Raw genomic sequence first — 25,651 nt, 5'->3', positions numbered from 1 at the left:
GTTTTCATTTCTTTCAGCAGAATTTTGTAGTTCTCACTTTGGAGATCTTCCATTTCTTTGATTAAATTTATTCCTACATATTTTATTCTTTTGATAGTTATATAAATGGGCTTGCTTCTTGATTTCTTTTTCTCCTTGTTCATTGTTTGTCTATAGGAATGGTGCTGATTTTTGCATATTGATTTTGTGTCCTGCTACTTTACTGAATTCATTTATCAGCTCTAGGAGTTTTTTTTCTTAAAGGTTATGGGCTTTTCTATATATAGGATTGTGTCATCTGCAGGCAGTGACAATTTGACTTTGTCTTTTCCAATTTGGATGCCCTTTATTTTTTTCTCTTATCTGATTGCTCTGGTGAATATTTCTAATACTATGTTGAATAGAAGTGGTGAGAGTGGGCGTCCTTGTCTCATTTCTCTTCTTAAAGAAAAAGCTTTCAGTTATTCCCCATTCAGGATGATTCTGGCAGTGGGTTTGTTATATACAGATTTATTGTGTTGAGATACTTTCCTTGTATACCTAAGTTGTTTATCAAGAAGGGATGCTGAATTTTGTTAAATGCTCTTCTTGTGTCTATTGAGATAGTCATATGGTTTTCATCCTTGTTTTTCTTTATGTGGTATATCACATTTATTGATTTGCATATGCTGCACCATCCTTTCATCCCTGGGATGAATCCCACTTGATCATGGTATATAATCTTTTTGATGTGCTGTTGTATTCTGATTGCTAACATCTTGTTGAGAGATTCTGCATCTATGTTCTTCAAGGATATTGGCCTGTAACTTTCTATTTTGTCGTGACTTTGACTGATTTAGGTATCAGGATAATGCTGTCCTCATAGAATGAGTTTGGGGAAATGGCCTCTGTTTCAATTTTTCAGAATAGTTTGAGAAGGATTGTTGTTAATTCTTTTTCAATGGTTGGAAGAATTCAACAGTGAAGCTGTCTAGTCCTGGGCTTTTCTTTGTTGGGAAACTGCTTATTACTGTGTCAATCTCATTGTTTGTAATAGGTCTGTTCCAGTTTTCTATTTCTTCTTGGTTCAGTCTTGGTAGTTTGTATGTGTCCAGAAATTTATCCATTTCCTCCAGGTATTCGAATATGTTGGCATATAGCTGCTCATAATAGTCTCTAATGATCCTTTGTGTTTCTGTGGTATCAGTTGCAATGTCTCCTTTTTCGTTTCTGATGTTTGTTACTTAGATCTTCTCTGTTCTTCTATTAGTTAGTCTGGCCAATGGCTTATCTATTTTGTTTATCCTCTCAAAAAACCAACTTTTTGTTTCGTTAATTTTTTGTATCATTCTTTCAATCTCTATTTCACTTAGTTCTGCTCTGATCTCAATTATTTCTTTCTGTCTACTGGTTTTGGGATTAGACTGTTCTTGTTTTTCTAGTTCTTTGAGATTTAACATTACATTGTTTATTTGAAGTCTTTCCATACTTCTGCTGTAAGCTCTTATTGCAATAAACTTCCCTCTTAGTACTGCTTTTGCAGTATTGCATATGTTTTAGCAAGTTGTACTTGTATTTTCATTTGTTTCAAGAAATTTTTTTTATTTCCTGCTTTATTTCTTCTTTGATCCACTGGTCATTCAGGAGCATGTTGTTGAATTTCCATGATTTTGTATAGTTTCCATAGTTTTGTTTGTTGTTAACTTCTAATTTTATTCCATTGTGGTCTGAAAATATACTTGATATAATTTCTATCTTTTTAAATTTATTGAGACTGACTTTGTGACCTAATATGTGGTCTATCCTGGAGAATGATCAAATTTTTAAAAAATTCTGTATTTTCTCTGCCTTTTGAGGTAATCTACCTCTTTCACAGTCCAGCATTTTAGGGTTCCTAGTAGTGACAGCACAAACTGAAGCCTGTAAATAAACAGCATGAGTGAATCCCTTCTAGAGCTCTTCACTGCTTGTCTGGATGCTGTCAGAATCTCTCATCTTGCACTGTAGGTAGAATTGACCTATGCTGATTGAGAGTGAGGTCTCTAGAGTTAAAGCCTTTGTTCTGCCATCATTAACTGTGTTTGGCAAGTCATTTTACCTTTGTGTAACTCATTTTCCTCATCTGTAAAATGGGGAGAATAATAGGATCTATGCCAAAGGTTTATTGTGAGGATTAAACTAATTAATTCTCATAGAACACTTAGAACTACCAGGAACATAGGAAGCCATCATTACATGTTGGTAGGTATTGTTTTCTCTCCCATTATCTTATTTTCAGACTACCCCCAGTCTCTCTTTGTTTTATTCATAATGAAAAATATGAAATTCTCTGAAATTTCCATGATGCTTTTTATCTACTTGTCTTTGGGTTTTGTTGCTTTTGGGATTTTTGTTTGTTTTTCTGATGGTTGTCTTGGGACTTTTTTAGATTTCAGTTATAGGAGGTCGATAAAGGGTTGAGTTAATCATACTCATGAGTTTGTGGCACACAAAATGATTGGTTCAAACAAAGCCCTTATTTTGTTTTGGTTATTTAATTTCATTGATTTCAAACTCCCATTTCATATCCGACCTTTATTTCTATTTCCCATTGTCAAAGGTAAGCTTTTTATTATATTTGATGGTAATCCTTTAGTTCTTATATATTTTTGAAAAAATGTGCATTACATATAAATTAATATAAATGATATTATGATAAAACTCTCAACCATTTCTTTTTCTTTCTTTCTTTCTTTTTGAATTGGTACTATGTTTTTAAGATCTCTTCACATTGACGAACGGACACCAGTCCATTACTCCTGATTCCTACAAAGTACTCTTTGGATTGTATACATCAAAATTTGTTTTACAACCCCATGCCACAATAATCTACATTATGAAGAGCATACTTGTACAGGTCCCTTCATGAACCCATGTGAGAATTTCCTTGGGATACATACCCAGAAGAAGAAGTGATTGATGGTAGGATATAGCTAAATAGTAATGAATTACTCATGAGTCACCAAAACAACTGGGTAAGTCTATATCCCCACCAGTAGTGCATGAAGTTCCTTCCTTTCCATTAGACAACTTAACAATGCCAAGTGTTGTGGGGACAGCCATACTTGACACTTTTAAACTCTCTGATTTTTGCCAGACCAGTGAGGGATAAATGATATCTCATAATTGCTTTAACTTGTATCTTTCAGTACTGAGTTTGAGCATCTCTTTTTACCTATCTATCTACCTGTCCCTCTCTACATATATATATTTAGTCTTTTATCTTCTTTCTTCTCTAGGCATGCCATTTAATACAGCTGTTATAATATGGTGTTTTTTTGTTTGTTTGTTTGTTTGATTGCACAATGTTTTCTATTTTAGATCTTCACATTTACTTCCTTTATTTTTTCTTTTTTAAAAATAAACAGGTCAAAATGAGCAAGAGACACATAAGCGTGGGTCAGCAAACATGGGCTCTTCTCTGCAAAAACTGCCTTAAAAAATGGAGGATGAAAAGACAGACTTTCTTGGTATGGTTCAGAGTCTATGTGTTCTCATGTTTAGAAGAGAAAAAAGTATTTTCTTACACAGTACAAATACTTTAATTTTATTATTTGATGTTTCATACATATTCTAATTAGACAATTTTTCTTTCAAATTCTGAGCTTTGCTACTTTTTTCAAATAGAATTTATTTTTCCACTCAATTTTAAAATATATCATTATTATATGCCTTATTGGAGGCATTTTTGAAAGAATTCATATTCAGAAACTTCCAGAAAAATAAGCCACATTCTTATATGGCAGAGATAACAAGCCCTAACATCTGAGCTCATTTGGATCTCATGAAAGGCACAGGTGCAGAAGGTCAGGGCGAAAATCAAAGAAAGAGGCACAGTTTAATCCAGAACTAATTCAGAAAGTAATCTAAAATTTAAAAACAATCAAAAGACAAATTGTAGCACTTCTACACAATTGCACCATAGACAGACAGACAATCTCAATTTGAAAGATATTATGGGCATATAAACAAACAGGAAAAGAAAGTGGCATTTTGAACTATTACTTCTATTAAAATAGGACTTATTTTCTTTTGATCATAAGAATGATTAGATGTGTACTTTGTTTAGAAAATGTAGTAAATTCAGAAAAATATAGTAAGTTAAAATCACTCATAAAATACCCGTAGTTCAAGAGCTGTGTGTTAACATCTGATCTTATGAACACTGTGTGTGTATGTGTGTATGCATATGTGTGTGTATTTTCATTCAACAAATATGCATTGAATGCTTGGATTGACAGTGAATAAAGTATACAAAAATCTTTCCATGGAGCAAGGATTATATAAATATGAATATTAAATTCGAGATCCTACTCTACATAGATGTTTTACTTCTAACCTTTTAACTCTGTTTTATATAAACATCGTATTTTGTCTGTTTATGTATACATGTAAATGTAAGTATGGATATAGATCAACACACATAGCTACAAGAGTTTTATATGATGAATCTGATATATACAGGACCTCTTTTAAAGGTTTTTATTTAGAATTATAACTAGATAATAAAGTGAATTCTTATTGCTGGGCTTCATATGCATTCTACTGCATTTCCAATTCTGGAAAGTGGTCACAAATGACAGACTTTAAAAATTATTATTATTTTTGTTTTTTCATTTTTTTAATTGCAAGCAAAGTGAAATGTATCGACATAAATTGTTATTATTTTTTATGAGCATTATTTTGGAGCTATCTTCTTCTACATATAGGCAGCAGAAGATAAAATTACAACCTTGCTTGTGTTGATGGAAGCTGGTTATTTATTACATATGCCACCTATCATCTTTACCATTGGCTCTCAGATCTCAACATGACTGTTAACCACTGGGTCCTTTTGAAGCAATCCAGCTTTTATCGTTTGCACTAAAGTATGATGAACTTAGATTTTTGATTGGAATTGATATTACAACTCTGTCTTGGTAAACAATGTGCATATTACAAAAAGTGCAGATCAAAGGACAAAAGAAAATTAAGAAATTTAAAAACCAGGAGAGAACAAACGGAATAAAAGCTGCATAACAGAATTAAAAATTTTAAATTGTTTGTGGATGGTTAATTTGTGGTAGAACTCTACTGATTTGCTTCATTTTTCACTCGTTGCCCTGTAGGAGTGGTTTTTCTCATTTCTACTAGTCCTGTTTACATACCTAATTTCCTCCAATTTACATCAAGTTATTGACTTTCCTCAAATGCCTGCAATGGAACTGGGACGTGTAGATCATTTTAATGATTCTAATTATGCTATTGCATTTGCACCTGAATCTAAAACTACCCAAGAGATAATGAACAAAGTGGCTTCAGCCCCATTCATGAAAGGTATGTTCTCTGGCAGTTCATGGCAATTTCCTCTTTTGCAAAATACAAGAATTCATTCTGGGATTTCTTTGACAAATTGGGTTTAATGTTCAAGTTTCTAGAATTTATTAACAACAATATTAGTTATATTTCTTTCCAGTATCAAGGAGGTTTACTTACTCGTTTCACTAGTGTCCTATTTAGGAAATTCTATGTTAAAAGCGTTATCCTCATTATAGGACATATCAAAATGAGATAGTCTAGGGTTATTTAAATGTATGTTCATGAGAAGGTTCTGGAAAAATTGTACAGTAGTAACAGCACTGTTTTTTAATCTCTTTGAATGCATAAAAATTGAGAAACTAGATAGCAATACCAAAAACCCATTAGGCAATATTTACAACAAAACTAAATGGCAAGGTGTTTCCTAGTACCCCAAAATATAAGTAGGTGGGAAAGAAGCCCTAAAAGCCACAACATCAGCATGGCATCTCTCTCTGGATGTGGTAAGAGAGCAATGGAAAGCAATGGGGGTATCTGATGGGTCTGAGGAGGCCCCCCTAAGAGTTAACAAGTATCCACCAGAAAGAGAGATGGCCAATTTGAAAACAGCAACTGGAGCAATTTTCAGTAATTATATTGGTCGTATAATATTAGAACGGTATTCTGAGGCTGTTATATGTGTAAAGTGGTAAAAACCAAATAAGTAAATATGGAATAGTCTCACACTCACCCCTGTGTGTTTGAAACCCAGGAGTCTCAATATGCAAGTGAGGAGAGGCAGAGGTCTGAAACGGGAAATGTACAGGTCTTGTCATTCTGGATAGCTAGGAAGCCACCAAGAACTGATAGGTTATGTTGAAAGGAATCAGCAGCAAACTTGGCAAAAGTTGCATTTCAACAAGTGCAATGACTTGAAACTCTGAAAATGGCTATTTAAGTCCATGCTTTTATGATGACATTAAAAGAAAAAATGTAACTGTTTACCTTTAGAGGATGATAGTAAATGAGTTCTTATTTTGAAAATTTGTAAATAAAGGGGAAATACCAGCATGCATCCTATATGAACTGTGATATTGCACAACCAAATAGATGATGCAAAAGTACTATTTTATAAATGTTTTCTACTAATAAATGAAAAAGGAATGATAGAAACTCCCATTGAATTCATGGATCTAGGTGCTGAGGGTAAACAACTGCTAATATTCCAAAAGATGTCTCAAAAAGAGAGACAATCAGATTAGGAGCCAGTGATAAGACAACAGACCACCACCTACAGCCTGATAAAAATGACTGGACATGAGTCGGATTTGGCCTCTGGATCCAGGTGCCGAGTGGTAGGAAATATAGAGAACAAAGGAATATGAATTGCAAGAGGAGTCTGCACTCAACAAAATCCAGACTGTGCAAAATTATATCAGTTAAATGGCCCGGGTTTGATCGGTGACAGTCGGCCATTTATATTACATATTTTAGAATCAACAGAGCTTTCTAAAAAAATACTTATAAATACAAATTTAACAATTTTATGCTCTGTTTGGAAATTTGGCCACATTGACACCGCTGTTACATGGAAATATATACTATAGTTATAGCACATATCTCAACTTGAGATGGATCTGTCTGTACATTAATCTAAATGGATGAATTGGTATTGCTATTATTTCAAATTCATTGTGCTTTGAATTATTGGTTAAATAGTTTATCTGAAAAGGCATAATATATTTGTGATAAAAGTGCTTGCCACATAACCCTTCTGATTTTATTTAGAACATTAGAAATACCCCTACCCTACCTCTAAATGTGACTCTTTTATTTAGGCCCAGCACTACCTTTAGGAAAGAAATAACTTTAACATAAAATAACTTTGACATAATTGAAAATGGTGTGCTGTCCTTGGGCCACATAGAAATCTTCTTACTTAACCGTGATCTTTTTCACATGGCAGGAAGAACAATTATGGGGTGGCCTGATGAAGAAAGCATGAATGAATTGGATTTCAATTATTCAATAGATTCAGTGAGAGTCATCTTTAATGACACCTTCTCATATCATTTGAAGTTTTCTTGGGGACATAGAATCCCCAAGATAAAAGAACACAGAGATCATTCAGGTAACTTCACTAGAAAAAAGGTGTTTTTTTTTTGCTATTGTGTCATTTGCCACAGGGGGGTATTGTGATAGCAAAACTGAAATGGACTACACATCCATACCCAACAAATACTTTAAATTTCTAAACATAAAAGAAATCCTAACTATAGTAAACCTATATTCTGAATTACGTTGTTTTATTAAGAAATTATATTTGCTATTATTTCTTTTTTTAACATTTGTACATATTCGAGTGTTGCTTCAATACAATACATGCATGTACTGCACATTGATTCACTTAGGGTTGATAGCAAAGTTCTGTACACATATATTTGCTGTTAATTCTATGTTACTCCTAAATAAAACTTCAAGAAAAGGCTGTTTCTCAATGATTCCCAAATATTCTTAAAAAGCTTAGTGCTTTCTTGGCACAAGCGACCAAAGAGCAAAGCTCAACAAAAACATTCTCGACTAATAAAGAGAATTATAAGATTGAATGAAAAAGCATTGAGATCTGGTCTCAAAAATATTAACAGAATAATTCTAGTGTATTTTCCTTGGCTGCTCTACAAACCTCAACTACGTCATATGGTACCCTGTACTATCATGGACTTTAAGTACATTTTGGAACATTTGAACTTTTGATTTTTCTATAACCAAGATTGTCTCAAACCACAATAATGGGCATATTCTTCTTTTCCTGAAGCTCATTGTCAAGCAATTAATGGAAAAATCACATGTAAAAGTTCAACATTCTGGGAGAAAGGCTTTGTAGCTTTTCAAGCTGCCATTAATGCTGCAATCATAGAAGTGAGTATTAAGTTAAAGGAATCTGCATTATAAATTAAATTTTGATAGGTGGTGATAGAATGGATGGTCCTTGTCTACATTTGTTTACTTCATTAATTAGGCACAATATACTGAACAACTTCTTTATTCGAATCATTGTGCTAAGTAATGGGGATCAAGAAAATAACTAATAACAGGCACTTTTCTCCAGGGATACTGGTAATGTGGGAGATAGAAATATGGATCTATAGTCATGATAAGAGTTTAGGTTCTACCATGGAATTTTAAATGGTGTCTTAGGCAAACGATGAAGCAGGAGATACTCTGATGAGAAATATCAGGAAAGACCTATTAGCTGGACAGTGCAAGGACCGGTCACCTTGGTGTTGTAACACCACGCTCTGAGCTAACCAGCCAGCCCCTGTGTTATCTTTTAGTTCCATCTTCCCATAAACTTTTTGAAGTACCCTTGCATATACAGTTAACCCTTGAACAACACAAAAGTTAAAGGCTCTGATGTCCCCACCCAGTAGGAAATTCACATATAACTTCTGACTGCTCCAAAACTTAAGTACTAGTAGCTTACAGTTAACTGGAAACCTTACCAATAATATAAGCAGTTTATTAATGCATATTCTGTATGTTAAATGTATTCCTACTGTATTTTTACAATACAGTAGGCCAGAGAAAAGAAAATGTTATTTAAAAATCATAAGGAAGAAAAAATTGTCACAGATCTCCAAAAAGTTTTCCAATATATCACTCGTAAAAAATCCACGTGTAAGTACGCCCATGCAGTTCAAACCCATGTTGTTCAAGAGTCAACTGTATATTTAAATGTGGAATGTACATGATACCTTGTAATGCAGAGAAAAGACATGAGGTTATAAGTAGATTAATAATAATTTGTTCATTGATACCTTTCTTTAGATTACAACGAATCATTCAGTGATGGAAAAGCTGATGTCAGTTACTGGTATAAATATGAAGATACTACCTTTTGTTGCCCAAGGAGGAGTTGCAACTGATTTTTTCATTTTCTTCTGCATTATTTCTTTTTCTGCATTCATATACAATGTATCAGTCAATGTTACACAAGAAAGGCAATGCATTAAGCCATTGATGACAATGATGGGACTTCAGGAGTCAGCATTCTGGTAAATCACATGCTACAATCTATAGTGCAGCGTAAACAGAGCAACTTAGTTGGATGGACTCCTTAGCCCTATAAAATGCCATGTTTAGACTTGCTGCTTTCATAAAGTAGTGCTTTATAAGTGAATGGAGTAGATGGATCTATAGGTATGGTCACTGAAACCTTCTGTACTTATTTGACTTAAAGACAGCCTGATCCGGCAGACATGTGCCAGTACTTGGGGCGCTAACAATACAGATGATGACTGTCATTCACTAGTTACAATGTCTGGGTGAGCCCAAATGTACAAGAAGTTGAGGTTCGTGATGTTCAGTGAAATACATGTCTCAGATACTTCTGCGTAGACCACGCACTTCAGGACAGAGAAGTTTTCTGATTTGTTAGCCACTGTGTTCTCTTTAGCCTTGATAAATGGTTCACGAATCATTTGCTGAACAAGTGCACAAACGAAGCGATGAAGTAACAGCATTCTGAACTGATGTTTTGTTTCTATGCTAGGCTTTCCTGGGGTTTGATGTATGCTGGTTTCGTCCTTATTATGGCCACTTTGATGGCTCTTATTGTAAAATCTTCCCAAGTTGTCATCGTGGCTGGTTTTGTAATGGTCTTCACCCTGTTTCTCCTCTATGGTCTGTCTTTGGTGAGTTGGTGAATTTAAACCCAATCTCTCTCTCTCTCTCTCTTTCCCTCTGTGTCTCTCCCTCTTTCCCACCCTCCCGCCAATCATTTGTCACTGACTCTGGTCTCCTCTCTTATGTTCTGTTTGCAGCATTTGCATGAGGCAGCATCTAGGGGTGGAACATTAATGAAATATACTTTTATAATATGAAATTCCTTTTATTGTGCTACTGATGGTTCTCAGAGAATTACATACCAGCTGAAGTTTTTCTCTCCTCTCAGATACCTCTGGCTTTCCTGATGAGTGTGTTGATAAGGAAACCTTTCCTCACTGGCTTGGTTGTCTTTCTTCTTATTGTCTTTTGGGGGAGCCTGGGATTCGCAGCACTGTACAGACATCTTCCTGCATTTTTGGAATGGACTTTATGTCTTCTTAGCCCCTTTGCCTTCACTGCTGGAATGGCCCAGGTAAGAGTTAAGATAATTATTTCATTGTTAAAAAAAAAAAAACATTCTAAACAGATTCTCTACTAATAATTCACACAACATGTTCTAAGCATTAAAATTCCATCCCACTTTTGCTAAGGTAAACACTTAAGAGGTAGGGGAGGTTTTTATTTCTCTCTCAGCACAATTAGTTTCTCTTAAGTTACTGAACACAGAAAGATACTCCACTATGGTGGTGGTTTAGCTTCTACTCTAATTGGTTGTCCCAGTGAACATTTGTCTGATTTAAGGCTTAGGAAACATGACCCTTAACGTTATCACAAGCATCTGAAAACTGGGAATTTGGAATAAATAAATGTTTGTTTTTAATTACCTATTTCTACATGAAACAATCTCCTCTCAGAAAAGTTAAATTCTAGTTATGACATCAAAACTATAAAATGCTATATGAAAGAGTATGTTGCATATAACCTCATTTTATCTTGCTATAGTTTAGTAACATATTAGTATTCTGTCTTCTGCCCAACTGCTGCAGTACTTTCACCCCTCCATCTTTTGATTCAGAAATGGAATACCATGTCTAGAATGTCCTCCTTTTTCCCCATCCTCAGCCTGATAAAGTCTTACATTAGGTCCAACTCAAATAGCACCTTCCTTGAGTTTTTACCTCCTTTTAGGGCACCTCCATGCTGCTGCTCGTGGGTCCCTTAGTACTTAGTACCCACCCGCACTAACCTCCCGAATTGTTTTGTAGTTAGGTAAGCTCGTTGCTACGTCTTCCAGTAGATCTGAGCTCTATAAACACAGGAATTACGTCTTATTTATCTTTGCAACCCCAGTGTCTAGCAGAAATAAGACAATTATGATTCTTAAGGCTATATTAATCCTTTTAAAATTCAACATATCTGCCTTTTTTTTCCAGCTTATACATTTGGACTATGACATAAATTCTAATGACCATTTAAATTCTTCAAACAACCCACACCTCATAATAGCTACTCTCTTCATGTTGGTTTTTGATGCCCTTCTCTATTTGGTATTGACATTATATCTCAACAAAATTTTACCCAGTAAGTATTGGCATAATTATAATTAAACACAATTTCATTAATTGCATTTCTTTACAATAATTGTCTATAATGTAGTAAATATAAATTATCAAGCATTTTTTCAAAATTTCTAAAATAAGCTTAATGATATTTTGCACCTTGTTTATAGACTCTCTTTGTAAGACTTTGCTCTACTCTAACACTTCAGGGTGTTTCTTGATCTAAATGAGCAAACACAAATTAATTCCAACAGTGCATTATGTAATTAATAGATAACAACCAAGTAGAATTTATTCCAGCAATAGAATTTATCACATTAACAGATTAAAGAAAAGCATGTCATTATCTTAATTCATACAAACTAAAATTTGATAATATTAAGTATTCATAAATGTTAATAAGAAAGTTCTTATCAATCTAGAAATAGGAGAGAATATACTTAACCTGATCAAGAGGTATCAAAAATTTGAAATATGTAAAAGCAGCAATGCCTAATGATTTAGAAATGAATGCAAAATACCTTAATAAAACAGGTAATAAAGAGATTATCATTTAAAAAGGTGGAGCAATAACAGAATAATAATAATATGTAGATTTTTAGCATATGAGAAAAATTCTGTGAATGAAATAAACTTGGAAAATAAAAATTTAAAGACAATATAATTACTCTATCAATTTATTAAACATAACCAACTTTTGGTAGTAATTGGAACATGGTTAGGATAAATTTAAAGTTCATGTATATAAGAAGAAAACACCAGGATGTTCAGTTACTCTAAAATGCGGTTATTTTGCATTTCTGACACATCTTTAAAATTCAGGTTATTGTAAGTAAGTGAGGGAAATATTGTTGAACTACTCTTAGTAATTTTAGAGGAAACATGGATATCAAAAGAGGTATTATAAAAAAGAAGAGGCCACACATATATGCACTGTTTTTCAAAAAAGGATGAAATTGTATTTCATTAGCTGTGGTTTACTGAGTTTGAAAATAGTCCTGGGTAGGATTTTTGAAGAAGATAGACATAGTTTGTGAGCTCTGTTAAAATGAAAGTTCTGAGAAGTGACATCTAGCTTGAGTTTACTGGGAGAAAATGATTCCAAAAACCTCGTGTCTGTTTTGGCAGGATTACTGAATCTGAGTGATTAAAGAAGACAATAGATGTGGTGTGTCTGGATTACATTAAAGCCTGTAGAAATAAAAGTCTTTCTTTATCCTTAAAGTAAGAAGGTGACACAGATGGCTGTTAGGTAGCATTATATTTTTTTATGAAATTCAATATACCATCCTAGATGATAACATTCAAAGGTAACTGCATAGTAATTATATTGACCATTTCCCAGTACCATTTTTTACAGTGACTTGGAAGAGTCATATTGGAAATAATGACTGTCATTTAACAAAGATAGTACTCTGCCTAAAAGAGCATGAAAAATATCAAAATATAGCTGAAGCAAAGAGTAAATTTTGGCTAAGTATGAAGTGGTTTTTTTTTTACCATCGAGGACTCCAAATGTTAAATCTTGGGCTTCTGGGGATGATATGTTTTCTACCTTTTGAAATCACAGGTGTTGTACAGGGAATACGTATTGCACATAATGCTTTGGTTGAATTAATTCTGAAGTCCCTTTTAAATCTGAACTTACAACTCTATATCAGAGTGTGTGAAAATGGAAAATGCTTGATTTTTCAGACATCAGTAGCCAGTAGGTAGATAATCCAGGGGAGACAAATACATTCACCATCAGGACAGTAAATCTGGATTAATCCACCTTATTATATGGAAAAATGCATTTTAAAACCATCTTTCCATTTCTCCTGTTCTTTTTTAAAAACGATGAAACCAGCAATGTATTTGTGGTGGAATTAACTTGTCTCTTTCATTGACTTTTCTGTTCTCACACAGACCCTTTATCTCCAAGGATGTATTCATTGTCTCTTTTTTTCTCTTCTTTGAGATGATCTCATAAACATTGTCTTTGTAGCCAGAGCTTCCTGTCCCTTCTCACAGTTTTGTCACCTCTTTCCCAAATCTCTTACGATAATTCTGAGAATGATATTTCAAGGAGTCAATTCCTCATAAGCTTCTCTTAAAGATGTTCCAATGATATCTTCCTGGAAGATATTACTGTGAAAGGAGAGAACGATATTAGCACTTTATAAGAATAAAAGGAGAGAGTGAAATGCTTTGCCATATTACCTGCTATACAAATGTGAATTACTAATGTCCCCTTTTTTCCTATCTTTTCAGTACATTTTTAAAAAATTGTCTTTTTTACTTCAAAATGTTCTTTGTTTTGATCTGAGTAATTTCTTTCAATTGTCTTCGACAATAAGCATATAAAATTTTAAGATTGCTCTATTTTTTACTCTGCTTTTCTTTCAGGCCTTTGAAACACTCAATTGTTAGTTAACGGAACTGATATTGATCTAACCATAATGTTATTTTGCTAGAAAAATATGTATGAGTTATCTTACAAATTGAAAATGAGGTTTTATGGGCTGACAGCAATTTGCATCAACAGGATAATGAGCTCTCTCTGTCTCTCTTTCTCTCCATTAAAGTAAACTCAGAAAGGTGTTTAATTAATCATCCTTATTGTCTAGTGAACACTTAATTGCTTACCTATGTTCCACTTTTCTCTGTCATTTATTAGCATTCCCTAGTTCTTTCTCTGTCCTATTCCTACTGACATTTTAACGATTGTCAAAAGCTGTGATTATATTGATAAGAATTACCACCAGGAAGCCCTTCACTTTGCTCCTTGATTAATACGCATTTGCCCCATACCTTCCATTCTTGAGAAGTTGCATCTAATTTTCTTGTTTTCTCCTGGTTCTTCGGGAGACCTTATGTTGCAGATTCATCAGTGGCTTATTGGGTTGATAAAATACTGCCAGCTCAATGACACAATGTCTACTTCTCAGCGTAACTAGCAACTCTGGGAACCATATTCAAGTATCCGGCCAAATTGAAGTGAAAGTTGTTCTTAATATTAGATTTAAGTTCCTCCTGAAACATCTCACTTTGCTTTAAGAAGTTTTTTATTTAATTAACAATGCTGCATGCTTCTCGTATCAGAAACATATTAGATGGTAACAGCTCAGCTATTTTTTCCTCACTGTTTTGTATATGTCAAAAGCACATTAAAACATTATCTTAAGGTGATAATGTGGGTTCAAGTTTAATATCAAAAGCGTTGCTTTGACATGTTGCCCTAGCGTGACTGTAATTCTTGGAGTGGTGACTGACCCAGTATTTAATTGCCTCCTGATCATGTAGCTGAATATGGACATCGACATGCTCCCTTGTTTTTCCTGAAGTCCTCTTTTTGGTTTCAACACCAAAGGACTAGTCATGTGGCCCTTGAGAATGAAGTAGATTCTGATCCTTCATCTAGCGACTCTTTTGAACCAGTGTCTCCAGAATTCCATGGGAAAGAAGCCATCAGGTAACAAGTAAATTACATGAAGGCACAAACGGAGAACAGGTCAGAGACCAAAGATCTATCAGGCAAAACACCGATGCACAACCAGCATGCTGCACTCAGGAAAGGCCGTGCTCACTCTTACAGCACTTTGTTTTCTCACCTTCTCAGCATTTATATTCAGTAATAAATATCCCATGGTGTAGCAGCAACTACCAACAAATAAATGGTCTTCATATTTCCATTTTTCTCTTTATCTCTCTTGTATCTCCTCTTCACGGTTTTCTCTCCCTTCCTCAAATTTTGACCGTCATTCAGTGTTGTGTTCATCTCACCCCTCAATAAAACCTTTCTGGTCCACTTCTTCCACTAATGTATTTTAACTCTGAACATTTATGATACCTACAGTCTCTAAATATTTAGATTCTTAAAACAGAGATTCAGTATGAACAGAAAACAAAGAGTAGTGTTCTCCCATTCCTCATGAGTCAGTGCCATGTTCTTAAGAATGGTGATCTCCCTCCAAGCTGAAACACTAAATTTTAAGTCCTTTCCAAAGCCCGGGTCAGAATTAGGTTGCATCAGAGCAGTTGTAGAATGCCTTGAATGCTAAAAAAAGGCATTGTTATTTATCCATTGGGCACGGAGGAGGGAATTAAAGGTTCTATGCATTGAATTGCATCTCTCTAAATCCATGCATTGAGACCCTAACTCCTGAAGCGGTGGTCTTTGGTGATGGGGACTTTGGGAAATAATTAGTGTTAGGTGAGATCATGAGGGTGGTACCTTCACGATGGGATTAGTGAATTTATAAAAAGAGACACAAAAGAGATTGCATTCTTTCTCTGCCATGTGAAGACACAACCAGGTAGCTATGTACAAGTAAGGAAGGGAACCCTTGCCAGGAGCCAAATTAGTCAGCACCATGATCTTGGACTTCCCAGACTCCAGAACTGTGAGAAATAAATGTCTGTTCTGTAAGCCACCCAGCCTATGGTACTTTGTTAGAGCAGCCTGAACTAACTAATACAACTTACCCACTGGTGTGTTGTGATAACGTAAGAAAATAGTGCAGACAAAAATGTATAGGCCCTGGCTTATAGTAGACCTTCAAAGCATTTAAAATTTACCCCTATATACTCTTTTAAAAATCTGTCTTTGTTTTAAATCTTTTTCCTTCTCTTCTTCCTCCTCTGTCATCTTCTTTGGAGGTTTACCATGTTCCAAGAATTTTGTGTTCCGCATATTTTATCTTATTTACTTTACAAATCGACCCAATATAATTGTTAAGTTTTTTTTATTTGAAATGTGTTGACTGTACATATTTGTGGGGTACAAGGTTGAATATTAATAGATGTGTACAATGTGTGATGATCAAATCAGGGTAATTAGCATATTCATCATTACAAAACTTAACCCGTTCCTTGTGATGAGGGCATTCGATCTCCTCTCCTCTAGCCATCAGGTAGCATGCAGCAAATTATTATTAATTCTAGATGCCTAGTTCAACTGTACACCTGTAGAACAGATTAGTCATCCCTATTTGCTGAAGAACTGAACTCAGTGAGTTTTGAGTACATATATTTGTAACAGTGCTAGTGAGTGGCACTCCAAAGCCCTAATCTTTCTGTGACCGTGTGCTGCTTCTCTTCTTTTCTCCACCATAATGTCTCCTAACCACTGATTTTATCTCCAGCTTTCCCATTACGCTGTCATTTGTCACAATGCCTATAGCAATATATTTCCATGTGCTAGCTGCACACTGTAGCCTGTTCAGGTTATGAAGATCAGGCACGCTGCTCCTAATGAGATGCCCTGGGTGCTTCTGCCAGTGCCTGTGTGAAAGGGAAAGACCCCCTGATTTTCTTCCATCCTCAAAGATTGATTTATTAATTCTCTGTCGCCACAATTTCCTCAAACTGTTTCCCTCTTTTTTCAGAATCAGAAATCTTAAAAAAGAATATACAGGAAAGCATGAAAAAGTAGAAGCCTTGAAAGGTAATAAAATAACATTTATCATGGCTGCTTGATTTAGTGACTGTACCTCACTTTTGTAGCATCTTGGTAAGGATTAAGAACAGATATTCCAGATATCATGATTCTGCTTTATTTGAACATACTGTGTTTCCTTGTAAGTAAATGAAAAACTATATAACAATTTTTAAAAGTAGGGTGTACCATTTAGAATCTTATGGGTTTGAAAGATACATGATAGCACCATGACATTCTTTATTTTCAACTCAGCTTATGCTCTAGTCCTAAAGATGTCTTTATTATAACCAGCCTCTCCTTTGTGATAAAAATGCTTTTGTTCCAAAAATTGTTAATCATATAATGACTTATCACTTATTCATGCTGCAGTAAATTATAAAAATTTCAGAGAATGTACAGTTAATATTTGGACCCTGAGTATAATTTTTTTTTATATATCATGCCAGGTCTTGTACTTGACATATATGAAGGCCAGATCACTTCCCTCCTTGGTCACAGTGGAGCTGGAAAAACCACCTTATTAAACATACTTAGTGGGCTATTGGTTCCAACATCAGGTGAGAGGACAATTATCAAAGGACAAGTGTACGTGCAAATGAATTAACTGCATATTTCATTAGTTAATTAGTTATCTTCAATAGTTTCATTAACTACTTGCTACACCCAGGTATTTAAGAGAAAAACTTATAAGTTTCTTTAAGGTATTCTTTAAAGAATTGTGCTATATTTATTTAGAAAAATGTGTTTTAAATATTTCATAAGTAACTTGATGATTATTCAGTTACTAATTGGCATTCTGGCTGGATCAGGTGTTATTAACACTACATTTATAGTTAGTTGATTATCTATTCCTTAAAGGTAAAACATGTTGAAATGAATCTAGTAATTGACATACATTGTTTTCCAATTTAAAACATCTTAAATGAAGCATGGCACATAGTCCTGATGGTAACTCTCTACCTTCCGCTTATAGGTTCTGTCACGACCTATAATCACACACTTTCAGAAACGTCTGATTTGGAAACTGTCCGCAAGTTCACTGGAGTTTGTCCACAATCCAATGTGCAATTTGGCTTTCTCACTGTGAGAGAAAATCTCAGGCTGTTTGCTAAAATAAAAGGGATTCTGCCAGAAGAAGTGGAGCAAGAGGTATATGAACACGTTAGATGTTACACAGCCACGAAAATAAAATTGTTGATCTAGAAAATTCTAAATGTATTTGTGTTAGTTTATATCTACACAATTCATTGCCTAAAGGTTGGGCAAAAAGGCCCTTTGTAATGAACAGGAAAATTATGTTTTAAAAATACATGTTCTGGGTTTTGGACTAAATATTCTGTATTTGGTTAGGTACAAGGTGTTTTACGGAACTTAGAGATGGAAGATATTCAAGATATTCTTGCTGAAAATCTAAGTGGTGGACAAAAAAGGAAATTAACTTTTGGGATTGCCATTTTAGGAGATCCTCAGGTAAGTCGAACTAAAATCACTGGTGAACTCAGATGGAAGACTATGAAACTAATTTATTAGGTTAAACTTAATTTGCAAATGAAAAATGCAAGAGAAATTTTACAATAAAATATTAGACAGCAAGACATTTCTCCCAAATTTTTTTTACAGATGTAGTGCTTTTTCATAGAGTCTTGCCTGAAAGGGAAAAATTAGGTTTTGTGTTTTTCTCCCGTCCAGGTTTTGCTATTGGATGAACCAACTGCTGGATTGGATCCTCTTTCAAGACACCGAATATGGAATCTCCTGAAAGAAAGGAAATCAGACAGAGTAATTCTCTTCAGTACCCAGTTCATGGATGAGGCTGACATTCTGGCTGGTAATTTTTGGTTTTCTTTTATGTATCTTATCGAGAAATTAGGAACATGTATGGGATATACATAGATATCTTCTATAGCAAATCTTAGTGGCAACTGCCATGGGCCAAGATAGGAGAATTTTTTTCATTCTTCCAATGTCTGTATTCCAGAATACTTTGTCAGAATGGAAGTATTGTGATCCCATTGCAGAGCAGCCAATGGGTTGTAAAATACAGAACATGCTCTCAGAGATATGTTTTATTCAGTACAGATGTGAGTTGACTTGAAACAGATTCTTTGGATGCATGATCATCTCTTTCTAAACATGCTGGAGAACAAACTAACAAAATTGACCATTGTACAATGTTGTTGGATGACAAAGAAAGTGGTTTACGTATGACCAGAATTAGAATCTATTTTTTCTTAGTATGTCATGCTCCTGAAGAACATGATTTGTTAATGGATTCTCTCTATCATAAATAGTGAAGAAATAAGCCCTCAGTACTATTTATCTTTTGGTTCTTTTTCCATAGATAGAAAGGTGTTCATATCCAATGGGAGGCTGAAGTGTGCTGGCTGTTCTCTATTCCTGAAGAAGAAATGGGGCATTGGCTACCATTTAAGGTATAGCCCTTCTTGTTGGAGACATGATGGCACATGCTGAAAATCCTGGGACAGGTGATATCAGCTTCTGTGTCACAGTCAGCTGTGCAACTACTGAGTTCATTTCAAGAGAGCTGTGTTGCAACTAAGTCACAACTGCTTTCTTCTTTAGCTAGAATGTAGGATATTTGAGATTACATGCATTGAAAATATAAGTATGATTAACCTAGGTATAAATAAAAGTGTTGGAAAATATTTTCTTAATATTCAGTTTGCCAAGAGGGATTTATTGATATCCAACCCTTGCTCTTCTTATATTTCAGATATTTATTTTTGTTCATCTTGACAGTTTTAATACTCTCCTCTCTATATTCCTTGACTGCATTTTTCCCACCATTCCTTTCTGTTTCCTTCTCTTCCTGAAAATAATTATTATGATGATTAAGTAACGCCTATCATTTATTAAGGGTTGGCTATGTTGTAGGGACTTGCTAAGATAGTTAAATATAGAATACTCATATTATGGTATTTAATCCTCCAAATAACTCTAAGATGCTATTATTTTTTTTGACAGGTGAGAATCCCACATGTCAGAGAGTTTTAATAATTTGCCAGTTTCACATTGTTTGTAAGTGGCAAGATCTTTGAATCAAGATTACAGGTGTGATGTAAATCACTTCTCATACTCCATATTTAACATAGTATTGGAGGTACTAGCCAAGGGAATCAGGAAAGAAAGAGTTAAAGGGCATCCACATTGGAAAGGACAAAGTCAAACTGTCCCTGTTTGCAGATGACATGATCCTATAGACAGAAAAAAACCCAAAGACTCTACCAAAAATCTCTTAGAGCTGATTCACAATTTCAGTGATGTTGCAGGGTACAAAATCAACAAGCAAAAATCAGTAGCATTTTTGTATTCTAATAGCGAACTAGCAGAAAAAGAAATCAACAAAGCAAGCCCATTTATAATGTCACCAATAAAATAAAATAAAATGCCTAGGAGTCAATTTAACCAAGGAGGTCATAGATCTCTATAACAAGAACTAAAAAACACTACTGAAAGAAATTAAAGAGGACACAAAAAGATGGAAAGACATCCCATGCTCTAGGATTGGAAGAATGAACAGTGTGAAAATGTACATACTACCCAAAGCAATCTACAGATTCAATGCAATCTCCATCAAAATACCAATGACATTCTTCACAGAAATAGAAAAACCAATCCTAACATTCATATGGAATAACAAAAGACCACGAATAGCCAAAGCATTCCTGACCACTAAAATATTAACATTTCTTTCTTTCTTTTTTTTTTTGTCGTTTTTTCGTGACTGGCACTCAGCCAGTGAGTGCACCGGTCAGTCCTATATAGGATCCGAACCCGCGACGGGAGCGTCGCCGCGCTGCCAGCGCAGCACTCTACCAAGTGCGCCACAGGCTCGGCCCAACATTTCTTTCAAAATAATTCAAGCTACTTTATGTCCGGTAGTTAAACGGATCCCCCATTATTTACTCCAGGTTCTTAACCTGATCAAATCTACCATTCCATCATTATTGCTTGTTACAGTCTAATGGAATCATTACCCTCCAACTATAATGAACCCACTCACCGTTCTCTAGGTATGTTCCAGAGTTTAGTTATTTCATTCTGCTTGACGGAAGACATCCACCTAACATGTTCTCTTCCAATTAGACATTTAAACATATCCAAATCTTATCCATTCTTGAAGGTCTTCTCTGAATGTTTTCTCCTTAATGAGCGTTCTCTTTTCTGGAACCTGAGAGCACTGTTTTGAATTGCTGCCTTAGGCAACTTTAATCAAGTTTCTTTGATTCTCAGTAACTTCTCTTTTAAAATAGTGGTATTAATACCTACTCTGCAGTCAAGGCTAAGAAATACTGAATGAATGAGTACTTGACAAGGTGCAAAGTCCCTAAGTGAGTTAACTCAATTTCCTTCTCCCTCATTTATTCTACACTATGCTGTTTGTATTATCATTATGCTACAAGCTCCTTTAGGAAAGGTACTATATTTTTCCTTTTTGGTATCCTTCATAGTGCTTAGCACAAGGCCTTAAAAATGCAGAATAGTTTTTTTGTCTGTTTGTTTTTAATTGATTTTTTTAGGTTTGTGTTATCAGTCAATTGTATGTTCTTATCAGTCTATAACCTCAGTACATTTCGATGGATGTGACTAACAATGGATTTTCTAAAATTTAATAATCTCATGAAAAACATTGTATGTTCTTATCAAAAGACAGACCAGCTTTCACTAGAATAAATTTTGGATTAAAAAAAGGATAAAATTAGCTAACGTATATTGAGTGTTTACTTAGTGTAAGGCCCTGTGCTTTCTCATACATACTTTTTTATTGTCCTGAGATAGTCTTTTGAGAATTGGGCATTATTTCATCTCACAGCTGAGAAAACTGATGCTTAGAGACGTTAAACAACTTGCCTGAGTTTTTGAATAGATAGAGACAAAATTATGCATTCACTTCCACCTGAACCCAGCAAAAATCTGACTGAATATGTCTTTTCTTCAAATAACAGTCCTTGAGTTACCTTATCTTACTCTAATCATCCTTTGCACTAATTTCTCTGTCATGGCATGTAGATTAAACAGTTTGGACTATATTAGTATTTTTACAACTTGCTTCTTCCAGTAAATTTTGTACTTCTGTCTCGTAAATATTAGTGAAGTGACAAGCACATGCTGCACAGTTAGGAAATTGTTTTTAGAGATAGTGTTGGATAAAATTAACTTTAACTCCCTCTTTTTAAATGTTAGTTTGCATCTGAATGAACTGTGTGATGCAGAGAGTATAACGTCACTGGTTAAACAGCACGTCCCTGATGCCAAATTAACAGCACAAAGTGAAGAAAAACTTGTATATATTTTGCCTTTGGAAAGGACAAACAAATTTCCAGGTAATGAAATATAGAGACCACAGAATGCCTTAGGAATGATGTTGCTAACAATAATAGTGGTGATAAGAACGGTGGCTAGTTTTAATGCTTGCTAAGTACATGGCATCTTGCATTAACTCATTTAATATTCTCACCCCCAAGGTCACTTCTGATATTATCTCCATGTCACTTATGAGTAAACCAAGGCACACAGATATTAAATATCCTTGAAGTCGCAACATGTGCAGTTAAGGGATGCAGAATAACATCAAAAAAAATTAGTATTAAAAAATTAGTATTATAAAATTAGTATTATTGGGGAAAGTTGTTTCAGGACAGGAAGAGGTCTGTGAACACAGGGGCAGAATACTGAAGGAGAGCTAAGGAAATCATACACAAGATGTGGATTATTTTATGAATACTGCAACATAATGTTATAATTTAAATTTTTGGACATAATTAAAACGAACCTGCAGGCTGCAAAACATTCTAAAATTCACAACTTTGCTGCAAATACAAAAACCTAGAAAGCCACTGCCTTTACCACTTTAGTATCCATCTCCCAGTGTGCTGTTTCATTTGCCAAGAGTTTTGAGATCGATTGCTTTTTTCTTTTAAGTGTAGTCTATAAAATTGTGTTTGCCCTGTTGAGTTCAAGGGATCTGGCAACTGTTAATAAAGGATACTGGGGCCATTGCTGCATGCTTTAATAAGGCTGCCATAACCACGGCCAATAAAGAAACAGCACCAGCCAAACGTGTGTGGTGGTTGAAAGTTCAAATGCTAGAGCCAGGTGACCTGGATTCAAATCCCATCTGTGCCATTATTAGCTCTATGATCCTGAACAAGTTATATTACTTTTCTTTACCTCAGTTTCCTCACTTGTAAAAAAGGGATTGCATAGTATTTAGGGTTGTTATGAGGATTAAATGATTTAATATATATTAAATTTACTATTAAAATATTAAATATAAACAAAGCACTTGGAATAATACCTGGCATGTAGTACCAATGGTATTTCATCAGATCTAATATAAAATAACTGAGCAAAGACACACTCAACTATCGAATGTGCCAATAAGAAAGAAACAGAAAGAACTAATGCTGCCATTTAAAACATGATCTACCATCATTCATGATACATCGTCATTTCAGATATGTTAAAAGGTGATGAAATGTATTCATCTTAGAATCAGTGAAATAATTATAGTCTTAGATGCATACACGATCTCTTTGAGACACGTATTATTTATAAAAACAGAAATTTTTATGAAGAGCACACAGCAATGTTTTACTTGATTGCTTATTAAATGCATTCCAAAAGGATGGGCAATTTAGAGAAGGATGGAAAACGAACCAACACTTAGGTGAATTTAGGAACTCATTAAAAATCATAAATACATCTCTACTTTTCTTTATCCTACACGTAATTAAGATAAAAGCCTTTTATTTCTTGCAATATTTGAATTAGTTTATCCTCTATTCAATTTTCAGTTTTACTGAACTACTTAAGAATCATTCCAAACTTTTTTTTTTCCCCCAATAATCTCTCAAAAGGACTTGCTAATTCCTCAGAAGGACCTACCTAACCTCTTTCAAGGCTCCTGTGTAATTTTCACCCCATGGTCAGAAGCTGATGTGCAGTGTGTGTGTGAGAGAGATGGGGAGGAAGAAAGAGTGTGCAAAGTTGCATACGTACAGTACTTTGTCCTTTCCTTTAATTTATAATTTTTTATACTAGGAAAGATTCCATGGCACTTATTTTTTTCTATAAACATTAGTTCTTTTGCATTTGTTATTATAGTTTTCTAATAATTAATCCTAACTTGAAAGTATACATCTTTATTCTCTGGAAAATATTATTTAATTAATCAGGGTTTAGAAATATAATAGAAAAGAAATGAATTTTTTAAAAACATGTTAAATGAAATTTAATTTTTTTCCAAAAACACTTAAGTAGTTTTCTAAGAATGGAAAAATAAATGTTCAGATTAAACTTTGATACTCGAGAAGACATGGAAATTAACACACTGTATAGATCATTTTAGAAATAAGGGACATGTATATCACAGTTTTATTTCTGAGTGCATATGACCTATCACCAATATTTTCTATTTTTAAAAAATGTGGTTAGGGGCCGAGCCCGTGGCGCACTCGGTAGCGTGCTGCGCTAGGAGCGCGGCGACGCTCCCACCGCGGGTTTGGATCCTATATAGGAATGACTGGTGCACTCACTGGCTGAGTGCCGGTCACAAAAAAAAAAAAAAAAAAAAAAAAAAATGTGGTTAATACAAATCTCATTATATATTATATTATTTTAATCTATTTTTCCTATTCTTAGACCTTTACAGGGATCTTGATAGATGTGCTAACCTAGGTATTGAGAATTATGGTGTTTCTATGACGTCTTTGAATGAAGTGTTCCTGAAACTAGAAGGAAAGTCAACTATTGATGAATCAGGTAAAAAAGAAAGAAAGAAAAGAAGAAACAAAGAAAAAGAAAGAAAGAGACCTGAATTTTATTTTTCTGTGCAACATTTTATCTTGAAAATATGCTTTGAATGATGAGATTCTATGCTTTCATCAGTGCTGTGATTTAGGATGTTCTTAGAAAAACAAAGCAGAGAAGAAATGCATCTCTGTGGAATACAGCAATGTACAACACTAAGTCCACATGGAGAAGACAATAAATATGTAGTATACTATTGTCTGAATATAAGTGCTATAAAAAAAAAGAAAATTAGAATTTACATTGATAATTACTTTCCTTATAGCACTTTGAAGATATTATTCTAATGTCTTCAGGATTCAATTGTTGCTGTTGAAAGATCTGCTGTCAATCTAATTGTCAATCCTTGGAAAGTAGTTGGTCTTTACTCCCTGATTGCTTCTAAGATATTTACTTGTTTCTGGTTTATTATCACCTTACTGTGTTTACTCTTTACTGTGGTTGTGGTCTTTATTTCCATTTTTGTTATTTTTGTTTTGTTTTGTTTTGTTGATTGGCAAATTGGTTTTTTTTATCCCCCTTTTCCTTTTTTTTTTTATCAATTTTTGAAGTTATATATTTGATACATTATAGTGGTTATACTTAGCTTTTATACTTAACTATAAAATATGTACATATTTTGTAGCTTTCTAGAAGTCTAGAGTTAATCATTTTCTCTAGGTTTCTCTTCAAAATAAGTAACCTTTATTAACTAATGGATATTAAAAATTGCCTCTATCGTTTTTATGTTTTTAGAGGAGAAAGGAGAGGCTTCTATATGGACTAACTCTCCCACCTTTGTCAGAAATACTAAGATTGTTTATCTCTTGCAATGAGTAGGTTTCTTTATGAGATTTTTCATTGATTTCCCTAGAATGAATTAAGTCCTACAAAGCAGCAGAGAAATTTTTAAGAAAACACAAGATATTCTTTTATGATATGAATACTTTTTTCTTTCCCATTTCTTCACTAGTTG

General features: G+C 34.3%; 1 protein-coding gene across 1 annotated transcript in view; it reads left to right on the top strand.

Moving 5' to 3' along the window:
• Positions 1-25,651, top strand: part of ABCA9 (ATP binding cassette subfamily A member 9) — a 68,584-nt gene that overhangs the window by 9,363 nt on the left and 33,570 nt on the right. The window contains exons 2-19 of the mRNA XM_063080284.1: positions 2,718-2,972; positions 3,366-3,467; positions 5,106-5,313; positions 7,241-7,405; positions 8,090-8,193; positions 9,103-9,329; positions 9,827-9,968; positions 10,229-10,414; positions 11,316-11,463; positions 14,727-14,895; positions 16,811-16,869; positions 17,310-17,420; positions 17,837-18,012; positions 18,214-18,333; positions 18,553-18,691; positions 19,205-19,295; positions 22,069-22,208; positions 24,529-24,648. Of these exons, the coding sequence (XP_062936354.1) occupies positions 2,952-2,972; positions 3,366-3,467; positions 5,106-5,313; positions 7,241-7,405; positions 8,090-8,193; positions 9,103-9,329; positions 9,827-9,968; positions 10,229-10,414; positions 11,316-11,463; positions 14,727-14,895; positions 16,811-16,869; positions 17,310-17,420; positions 17,837-18,012; positions 18,214-18,333; positions 18,553-18,691; positions 19,205-19,295; positions 22,069-22,208; positions 24,529-24,648 (2,428 nt within the window). The 5' untranslated portion in view covers positions 2,718-2,951. The remainder of the gene's footprint in view (positions 1-2,717; positions 2,973-3,365; positions 3,468-5,105; positions 5,314-7,240; positions 7,406-8,089; positions 8,194-9,102; positions 9,330-9,826; positions 9,969-10,228; positions 10,415-11,315; positions 11,464-14,726; positions 14,896-16,810; positions 16,870-17,309; positions 17,421-17,836; positions 18,013-18,213; positions 18,334-18,552; positions 18,692-19,204; positions 19,296-22,068; positions 22,209-24,528; positions 24,649-25,651) is intronic.

Source organism: Cynocephalus volans, chromosome 16 (assembly GCF_027409185.1).
Source record: "Cynocephalus volans isolate mCynVol1 chromosome 16, mCynVol1.pri, whole genome shotgun sequence".
NCBI lineage: Eukaryota > Metazoa > Chordata > Mammalia > Dermoptera > Cynocephalidae > Cynocephalus > Cynocephalus volans.
Note: the sequence above shows the minus strand (reverse complement) of the source record. Positions and strands in the feature narration are given on the sequence as shown.